Below are 10,234 nucleotides of genomic sequence, written 5' to 3'. Positions count from 1 at the left end.
TTAACTTTTCCAGTATACAGCTGAATAGTAGATCTGACTGTGGATCGCTATGAGCCAGGAAATAAAAATCGCCCCATCCCTCTAAAACAGGGAGGAAGCAGATGTTGGAGTGGAAAAAGAATCCTGACGGCCAGCAATAAAACAGAGGATTGTGCCTTAAAAACAGCGAGACAAAGATTTCTTTTTAGGTAGAAAACTAGAAATGTTGTGGAACTGAGTTGTCCCTCAGTTATCGTGCTCTCCCTGGCGGCGGTGTTCAGCAACTTTGCAACCATGGTCCCTGTGGGACAAAAACTATTGTGCTTAGGAGTGGAGACCACCTGGGACAAAACTTGTGGTACAGGACTTGACCATTCATCAAGCAAGAGTTGCAGAGTCAAGGGAAGGAAGAAGTATGATGATTTGTACCAGGACAGGCTTAGCCCCTCACTCTTTAAGCCAAGCTGCTGGAGTGCAGGGCATTGCTCACCTGCTCCCAGTTGGGCAGCTGATGGCTGTTTGGGAAGCATGGGAATTTGCAGAGTTCTCTAGGGACACGCTGATCTCTCTTTAAAAGAAAAGCAAGCCAAGTTTGGGGGGGGTTGTATTTATTTATTTAAATACACTTGCAGAAAGTTAGGCTCCTAGATCTATATTTAAACTTCTTAATACATGGCCTGATTTTCAAAGGTGCTCAGCATGTCGCAACCCTCCTACTAACTGGCTTCTTTCTTGCTATGAAATATCCTCAGAGGGGTTTTCTAGTGTTCTCTTTGCTTTTAACAAGAAACACTTATTCATCTAATAAAAAGGAATATAACACCTGCCTTCTCCCATGTCAGCCCTCCCATGGCGTTACCCCTGCAGCCCCAACCACAGTTAAGCATGGTGTGCAAATTGCACTGATAACATGGCCTCACCTCCTCCCATCCATTTTAAACTTTAGCGAGATATCAACAGCAGTCAAAACTCAACAGCAATTGCTACTTTGGTGCTTTCCGTGGTACTTGGTGGGGGTTGAGTGCAGAGGAAAAGGAGCCTAGCTGCAGTTATAATCAGTTGCTCCTTCCTCCATCAGCATCCCAGATCAGACATGGTAGAAAGGTTTGGAGCTCCTGACCATGGCACTGCCCTGGGTAGCATGCATATGTTTGAGGAACAGGAAATAGGTCTTCTAAAGAAAGGACTCTTCCCTTAGAAAGAAATAAATGCTGTGTGTTCATTGCCAGGGAGAGCTTTTAGTAAGCGCTTAGCAGCTCACGAACCAAAACTGATGATGCTGGCTCCTTAGTGAGCCTGCCCTTTTAGCTTGACTGCTCGCATACTGACTTCTATTGACTTCTTGCGCCCTTTCCAAAGCTAGGTCTATGTAAGATTAAGAAAAGCATGGTCATTTTTTCCCACTCACCAGCTCCTTCACACACATTATGCAGTATTTTCCACCACAGCGAGACTGGTAGGAAGAAAACTTGCAATCAAGTTGCAAGCTGCCCTAGCTCTGTGTGGCTGTCATGAACTCCTTTTTGTACCTCATAGAAATATTCCTCCAAAGGGAAAGCTTAGTTTGATTAGCATGCTGCAACAATTTTATCATTAAATATTGGCAGAGATTATTCACTCCCTTATATTGTCACTAAACAGCTTACGTCTAAATGCAGAGGACCATCTAAATGAGTACAGTCATACCTTTTTTGGGTTGACAGGTCTATTCAAAAGAAAAAGCTCTGGAATGCATTCCTGCTTTCTGTAAGAACTACCCGTGGAGTTGCACCCTCTGCAGGTTAACAGAGACCACTTGACGGAGGACATGCAGATCAGAGCAGAGGGGTTGCCTTTCTTGGCTCTGCTGGGGCTGCAACACACCGGTTGGAAACACTAATCCCTGTTACATTAGCACTTCAGAACCACATACAAACCCTCCACAGTTACACCTGACCAGTCACTGCTCCACATAAATACTTGCTTTTCTCTTCACATGGAGCTTGTACAGAGCTTGGCTTGGGGGTTGGAAACAGTGCTCAACTCACCTAGAAATTGGCAGGTGAGAGTCAGTCATGCGGACAAACTAAGGGCAGCTAAAAACAAGCAAGGGCTGTGCTTGATCACTGATGCCTGCTTTACTCAGAAACATGGTCTAGGATTTCTGCAGTTTGTCCTGGGCAACATCTTTTACGAAATGTCTTGTGTGCTGGCAATTATGTGTGATAGTTTAGGAAGGGATTCTTTCAAAGGTAAGCTAGACATTTTGAGTTGGGCTCACATTCTAAATTTGCAGCGAGGCTCTGGGAAAATCTGCTTTTGATGCATTGCTTTTGGGTGCACTTATGAGCACATGCACTAGTTTTTCTTCTTTTTATAGGAACAAATGTTGCGCATCCTGTGAGAAGTCTGGTCCCCTGAACTGGTGCAAAATGATTGCTTTCTCCTCTCATACCAAATTCCCACTGGATGGGATTCATCTCACCAGCTCTGCTTGTCCAGAAGGAGGTTAAAATTAGAAGTGCCTCCCCTAAGGCAGCTGTCCAGGCTCCCTCCTTATCAGTCGAGATGGAGGCACTGCTGAAAGGTGTCTCATTTCACCTTTCCTTCCCACCTACATTATAATGTGAGCCTTCTGGAAGCATCTGTTTCTCTGCACTGACTGGACAGGGAGCCTGGACAACTCCTTTGGACTGGACACCTAAGTTTTAGACCATTGGAAGTTAGATGTGATGAGCCTCAGGAGATTGCTTGCTGCCCAGAGGTATGCAGGCAGTATGAAGTCTGTATCAGGAAAAACTTCTGTAAATGAAATTTACATTTCAGTGAAATATTTTGCCCATAAAAGACAAAAATGCTTGTCAAAGACAAAATGGATATGATTAATTCTAGGGAGAGCCATGTAGATGTGGGTCCAGAAGAAACTAATGACATGAAACCATAAAGTTGGCTGCCACTTTTCAAGTATTTGAATGTGTGGTAAAATACATAATTTTAGATGAAATTTAGGTGAAGACATATTTGTCATTTTTCTCTCAACAGCTATTCCCATCATCCCGCTGAACATATGGGGTGCTCCGATCACATGTTGAACACACACATGCTCCAGTCCTGGAGCAAGCTTCAAGCTGTGGGTAGATGATAGATTTTGTTGGGCTTCCCTGTGAGATAAGGGGTGGTGTGTAGGCAAGCGGCTGCTTTCCTGGTGCTTAACTAAGAGCACTGATGTGCTGCTGGTCGGTGTTGCTGAGAGAAGTACAGCCCACCTGGGCTGCCTTCTTCCTCCCTGCCCCAATAATCCGCCCCCATTCCTGCATGGGGAACATGCTGGAGGTCAGAGCTCAAGGGTTTGGCAGTTTCTTAAGGACTGAAAGATGCCCAGAGAGGAGCCTGCCATTGTGTGCGTTGCTCCCTGTGCTCCTGATATAATCCCTGGTTTGGGAAACACAAAGGGGATGTTCCCAACACGCTGCAGGGATTGCATCCACCCCTCATGCATGGCTGGGACCCAAACAGTATGTCAGACTCGAAAATCTGTCTCATTTTCTGTTTCAGGGCACAGTTCCCACCTGCTCCTCTACCAGCCAAATAAATCATTTGCTTTGTGCGCTCCAGTGAGTGGCTTGGGGTTTGAACCTGTTCCTGTATCTCTCCTTTCATTCTGCATATATCAGGTCACTGCTGCCATTTGGTTAAATACAGGTTAGCAGCTCTCTGGTACTGAGTGGCTGAGGAGAGATTTTCTTTTCTCCTGGGACAAAGACCTAAATCTCACAGAGCTCTTGAGGAAAAATCTTGGTAGCGCTTTGTGACTCGTTTGCTTTCCCTTCATTTTCTCAAGCAAAATGACAGATTTGGGACAATGGAACTGAATGGGGGATTAGGTCTGTGTATTGTGGTTTTTTTTCCTCCATGTCTTGAGGAGGGTTTGAGCTCATTTTGGCACCTGATTTAAGAAAAGCCTTCATACCCAAGAGCCATGGCCAGACCACAGGGCCTTTTCTTGCTGGAGCTAGGTGAGGTTGAACTTAAAGTCTTGTCTGTCTTCTTAGCAGTCTGTACTGCCTTTTAGGGTGTTTTTCTGCTCCACTTTCTGCTTTCCATGAAGGAAAGCCTCTGTAACGGGATATTCTGGTTCCCACTTCTCCTCAACCTGCCTCCATGTGGGAGGGAGTCACGTGTGGGACTCAAGGCCAAGGACTTTCCAAGGCCACGTGGCACCTAGATGGCAGGCGATGCACAGCTGAATGTCACTTTGCCTCCATGCTTTTCTGAATTTAACTCCTCTGGCCTGGAATGATCCCATTTCTCCCAAAGCACTGATGCCAGGATCTCAGCCACCCTCAGTTTCTTTAGCCCCTGGCACCATGAGAGGATGATTCAACCCCTCAGCTCTGAAGTGCCCTCTCCTCTCTCCCTCACTCTCCGCTCACTGCAAAACATGCTGAGATGCACAAGACTCCTGACGTAGGTGCTTCTGCTGTCCAGAAGGCTTCTAGGATGCAATCACTACACCACTGGCTCCAGTGGAAATGGGGTTTCGGCTGTCGCCGCAGCCTCGTGTCGAGCCTTGCTGTGGAGCTGGGCAGACTGGCCACCATTTCACTGGCCAGCCACCTCAGCTCTCTGGCAGAGCTTGCTGCTCCCACGGTGGGCTGTCCATGTGCCCCTTCCCCAATCTGTCCAGGATGGTGGATGACCCCTTAAAGGTGGCTTTAAGTGAAACAGAAATGCAAAACTGCCATAACCAGACACACATGTTAAGCAAGATCTGTGTCGTGACACTGGGAGATGAATCTCCCACAACTCTCCTAAATCAAAACAAGGACACTTTCAAGAGTGGCTTTGGGACTGCTGTTATGGTTGGTGACCAAATGTATTTTTCCTTCTTTCTTTTGGCAAAGTATTTGTTTGTTAAAAGTTTCTGTTATGTCAAACCCATGTTCATGCTCTGCATCATGCATTAGTCCTGCTTCCCTGCCAGCCCTGCCAGGATCCCCATGCCAGGGGTGTCAGGCCCCTCTCAAGTGGTGGAGACACTTTATAGCGTGTCACAAAAAAAGTTTCCTTTTCTTCAACCCGAATCAAACCCTTTTTCCTCGCTTGGAAGAAAGTTGTCTCATTTATTTGGAAGAGACTTTGTGTCTCTGTTTCAAGGAGGGGCAAAAACGGAAGCAAATTAACGAAAAGCCAAGGGCGGGTTACAAAGACCTACAGAGCAGACCTCCTTCACAAGCGTCCTTGAGACACCCACCAGGGTGTCCTGTTTAGCCTGCTTGATCCCATAGAAGACCTGCCAGTACCCTTGGGCACCCCGTGTCTCACAGCCTGCTGCCTGGCATCATCCCTCCGGGAGATCTGGCACCGATTCCAACCAGACTGTCATTTCCAGGTCAGTCTCCACATTTCTGCTGACCATGTTGACTCCATCATGAGATCATGTCTTTCCAGAGAAATCCCGCTAATGCCTTCATTCTGCGAGACCGGTATATATAGGGGGAGCTTCCCTGGGGCTGCAGCGCGCAGTCCAGCCAAGGCATCGCTGTCTTCCCAGCAGCTGCACTGCCCCCTCCGCTCTCCCCTTGCAGCCACAGGTCGCAGCAGCAGCAAGCATGGACATTACCATCCAGCACCCCTGGTTCAAGCGTGCTCTGGGACCCCTCATTCCAAGCCGTTTGTTCGACCAGTTTTTCGGAGAGGGTCTCCTCGAGTATGACCTCCTGCCTTTGTTCTCTTCCACTATCAGCCCCTACTACAGGCAGTCCCTCTTCCGCAGCGTGCTGGAGTCGGGCATTTCAGAGGTAAGGGCCCTTCGGCTTCCTCTCCTTTTCCTTCCTCTCCCTCCTTACGCCTCTGCCTGCTCCACCCCACCCGCGGCTCACCGGCGGGGGCCGGTGGCTGTAGCCCCCATGCTGGGGTGCGAAGGGGGCGAGGAGGACCTCCAGCCCACCGGCAAGCACAGCCCGCTCGCCCCTTCTTGGGCACGGAGGGAAACCCTTGCTGGGGAGAAGGCTTCCCTTTGAGAAACGGAAACTATTCTGGCTCCTGACGGTTGTTTCCGACACGTAAAAGGCTGCCTTTGCTGCCCTCACGCCCGCCAGCCATATGGTGAGGGAAGAGCTAGGCTGCTCCCGGAGTAAGCGCCCACGAGGGCAGCTCGGCATGGGAGAGGACGCCGGCGAGTGGGAGCTTCCTCCGGCCCCTTCCTCCACCTCAGGAGCTCAGTGGTTGTTGCAAGCCCACGCTGGAAGACCCAGGAGCAATTCCGTGTAGGAGGAGTGCGTAGCCATGGGGGCTGTGCTCCGAAGCTCAGGGACTGGCGCTTTCTCTAGCCCTCTCATGCTGGTTTCCTCCCAGAGCTAAGACCACAAAGAAACCATAAATCTCTGAAAGGACGAAACGTGTGCTATCAGAGAATATTACACTGGTTTTCGTCCTCTCTCGCTGCTGAGTACAAATGCCTGGTGCATCTGGCAGATCGCTGAGTGCAAAGGGGTCCCCCGGCAGAAGAACAGCGGTGAGAAGTGACGCCTCTGCCCCAGAGCAGTAGCAATGGCGCAGATGCCCACCGTGGCCTCCCAGTGTCACCGGGTCCCCGTGATGGGAAGAAGACCCCCACTGAGGTCCATAGTCACAGAAAGAGAAACCGTGCCGCCGCCAGACCACCCCTTCTCTGCCTTTTAATCTGCCACGATGCTGGTGCTATCTCCGTGCTTAGAGCTAGGGTCTTACTGTCTAACAATGTTCGTTTCAGGTGAGGTCTGACCGGGACAAGTTTACAATCATGCTGGATGTAAAACACTTCTCTCCTGAAGACCTGAGTGTGAAGATTATCGATGACTTTGTGGAAATCCATGGCAAGCACAGTGAAAGACAGGTAAGTGGAAGTGATGGTGATGACGGAGAAACTGGGGAGTAAAGGTCCGTTTTCTTTCTTTCCAATGGTCCTCAGCTGAAGGAAAAAAAAAAGAATATATCAGAAGAAAGAGTTATTTATTGATTGTCATTATTGGCATGGCCTGTTCCCATAGAGCCCCAACCAGATATCTGACAATAATGAGCTGATCCACTCCTCTTTTGTTTATTTTCAATCATCACCTTCCATAACCGTCAGATGACGATGTCCATTGTTCACTAATAACATTGGACCAGACAAAGAACATCATCTGGTGCTGCCAAAGCATGGCTGAGTTTTCATAAGCCAGAATCATTAGTGAAAACAGAGTTTTCATATGCTGATCTAGGAGAGAAAAGCAAGAGCAAAAAAACAAAAGAAAAACAACCAAATGCCTGAGGCTTGGAAACTTTTAACACGTATGTCATGGAAATATCCGTGGGGGTCTAAAAGTGAATTATACCAGCAGGGGTTTAATTCTTCTCATACATTTTTTTGGCCAGACAAAGCTCTAGCCTGGAAACAGTATGTATTTTTTAATATAGTTATTTTTTCCAGAGGAAGAGAGCAGCCATTTTCACGGCTGACTTAAAAAAAATAATTTGCATTTCTCATTCTTTTGGCCAAAAAAAAGGGGGCCAGGGTTGTGTACTTTGGCTGACACAGCGTTGCTGCCTAGTAAGGAAATACATGGCCGTACACGTGTGCCTTGTTTTTACCTTCACAGAACCCCAGACTTTCTCTCCAAGCATCCTTTGAAATTGGAGACTATGGCAGGGCCCCTGTCCAGATCAGAACCCAACCTACAATATGGCCAAAATCACACCCTGCTGCTCTGCTCAGCTCTTGCAGCTTCAGGGACATCATGGGGGGACACCTGCCCCTACAAACCTGTGAAATAGAGTAAAAAGCGGAGATCGCCTGGCGATACCAGCAGTACAGTGTCACGATAAGCCAGGCCAAATGTGGCCCCCCCTCCTATGGAGCCACGGGGTCGGGCGGAGGGAGGCACGGCGTGGTGCTGGGGGGTTTCTGATGGGTCTCCCCCTTTCCCCACTGCCTCTCAGGACGACCACGGCTATATCTCCCGCGAATTTCACCGCCGGTACCGCCTGCCTGCCAACGTGGACCAGGCTGCCATCACCTGCTCCCTGTCCAACGACGGCATGCTGACCTTCTCGGGCCCCAAGGTCCCCTCCAACATGGACGCCAGCCACAGCGAGAGGCCCATCCCCGTGTCGCGGGAGGAGAAGCCCACCTCCGCGCCTTCCTCCTAAACCCGCCTGCCGCTGCGGCATGCAGGCTGCCACCGTCTGCAGGTCTCATTCCCAGAGCCATTGCATAGATATCAGTGAATATCTAGAGGGGTTTCTTTCGTTGGTCCCCCCCCCCCCGTGTTTCTTCCCCCCCCCCTTTCTCTTGGATGGGACGAGGGGCTGGGTGAGCGGCTGGTGGACTTTGAAGCTTAAACCCGCGAGCTGTGCTGTGGGGATGGCATGGATGGCGTGTGCTGCCACGTTGTTGTACTTGCTGAAAGGGTCTTCGTCCAGTGCTGTAGTCCATAACCACCATCAGGTAGGAGGGAGTGCAGAAGTAACACTGGCTCCTGGTGCACCAAGTCTTGAGGTGAGGCTTGGAGCAGGTGAAAAGCCCTGCAGACTTGCTCTACCCCACGCAGAGTTAAACTGGTTACTCTTAAAAAAAGCAACAGAGCCAAGCCCCACACCTGAGATCCTGCGTACATGTGATGAATGTGCCAGGAGTTCCTTGCAACCACAGGAGAAATCATAACATCCTACCTTCGGGGGTTGCAACGTGTATTTTTATTCAGCAAAGTGTTTAAGTGTATCTGTTCATACCACTACCCTGTCGTTTCCCTTAGGGACAACTGACACGAGGACAAGCACGTCTTTCCACTGTCTTAGTAGGCCCTCGGGGGAGAGATGGGGGCTCACCGCTGTGCAGAGGCTTCACATCCCCAGCCAGCTCTCCCCAGCCTGCGCGTAACACACCGTCTCCCTTGCTCTCGCTGTTAATTCTAGGGTAGCTCCACCTCTTCCACTGGTATCTGGCACTCAACCTGAGAACGCGGTCAGTGGCGGTCAATAAAGAGATATAGGAAACACGCAATTGGCTTTGGGGTTTCGTTTGTTCCTTTCTAAGGCTTTTGAAATTGAAAGGTTAGCGCGGTGCCTAACACTGCTTTGAGGACGCGCTTTCCACCGCTGGAAGTACATTTTGTGATGATGACTTGCCCTTTCTTTCGTGCTCCTGTTATCCTTCATGCAAGCAAAACAAAAGGATCAAGAAAAGAACAAAATTCAACAGCCCAACAGCCATGCCATTTCTTAAGTTCATTGCGTCAGTAAAGACGGCAATGCAGACCTCGTTTCCGTGATACGATGTGAAGGATTTCATCTGAAATGAATGATTAAAGCTGTTTGATGGCAGGGTGGGTAGGGCGTAGGTGCTGTCTCTCCCTGCAATTGCCACGCGTGAAATCCATAGCTCCCAAGCCTGCGTAGATGAGAGTGCTCAAGCCTGAAGGTTTCAGCACTCATGCTTGACTCAAATAGCTTTCCAAGCAGACAGAGATCTGGGCTGTTTAGCAAAAGCATAGCATCGCTGATAACCCCGCAACCCCCACAATTAACCCCGTAGGTAAGATCAGCTTGGACAGTGAGTGCTTTTTCTCCTAGTAGAGGTCTTCACATCCAAGACCTCCAATGTGAGGTGGAGTTTCTGAGGTCCACCTTGGCTCCTAAGTAGAGAAGGTCACTGCTTCCCCGGGAGCAGACACAAGTTTGTCTCAATCAACATGTCTCTGGGTGCTCCTGGATCATTCCTACAAAACAAGGCAGGGTGACAGAATCCTTCCCAGGAAAGAGCACAGGTCCATACCCTCACTGGGAGGTGACGACAGCTGGACAAAGTGTTGCTCTGCCAAAAAGACGAGCCCGCCAACCTCCTCCCCTTTGCTGCTGATTAACTGTGAAAAAGAGAGAAAATATAAGCTGGTTTTTTTTTCATGGCATGAGTTTAAATATTAATATGAGCCATAAATACAGAAGCTCTGGGCCTATTTAAAATTAAAAAGCACGTTCTTCTGCCACATCTAGGCCAAAACCCAGGGAGGGCTGGGAGTCAGGAGCAAGGACATTGCCCCTTATCCGGAGAAAGTGAGTGTGCCCTGCATGGGGCGGCTGGGGGAGAGCCAGGGAGAGGGGCAAGGCTGCAGGAGGAGGGAAGTGCTGCAGAAGCAGGGGCAAGAGGGAAAGGAGGGAGATTACCGTCTGGTAATTAGAAAGCAAGGAATCCCCTCGGAATCTGACACTATTTTAAACCTATTTTTTACTGAGATTAATTATTGGGCAATCCCAA

At 49.2% G+C, this 10,234-nt stretch overlaps 1 protein-coding gene across 1 annotated transcript; it reads left to right on the top strand.

Moving 5' to 3' along the window:
- The first annotated feature begins 4,929 nt into the window (after positions 1–4,929).
- CRYAA (crystallin alpha A) lies at positions 4,930–9,669 on the top strand. Its single transcript, XM_069784738.1, has 3 exons — positions 4,930–5,759; positions 6,713–6,835; positions 7,921–9,669. Exons 1-3 carry the CDS (start codon positions 5,571–5,573, stop codon positions 8,128–8,130), a joined length of 522 nt encoding a protein of 173 aa, XP_069640839.1. The 5' UTR covers positions 4,930–5,570; the 3' UTR covers positions 8,131–9,669.
- Positions 9,670–10,234: the final 565 nt, after the last annotated feature.

Source organism: Haliaeetus albicilla, chromosome 6 (assembly GCF_947461875.1).
Source record: "Haliaeetus albicilla chromosome 6, bHalAlb1.1, whole genome shotgun sequence".
In the NCBI taxonomy this organism is placed as follows: domain Eukaryota; kingdom Metazoa; phylum Chordata; class Aves; order Accipitriformes; family Accipitridae; genus Haliaeetus; species Haliaeetus albicilla.
Note: the sequence above shows the minus strand (reverse complement) of the source record. Positions and strands in the feature narration are given on the sequence as shown.

Bases quoted from the DNA above. Each gene is read 5' to 3' on its own strand.
- CRYAA (XM_069784738.1), top strand. From the start codon at position 5,571: ATGGACATTACCATCCAGCACCCCTGGTTCAAGCGTGCTCTGGGACCC. The intron at 5,760-6,712 runs GTAAGGGCCCTT...TGTTCGTTTCAG, and splicing joins TGGAGTCGGGCATTTCAGAG to GTGAGGTCTGACCGGGACAA. The intron at 6,836-7,920 runs GTAAGTGGAAGT...ACTGCCTCTCAG, and splicing joins GCAAGCACAGTGAAAGACAG to GACGACCACGGCTATATCTC.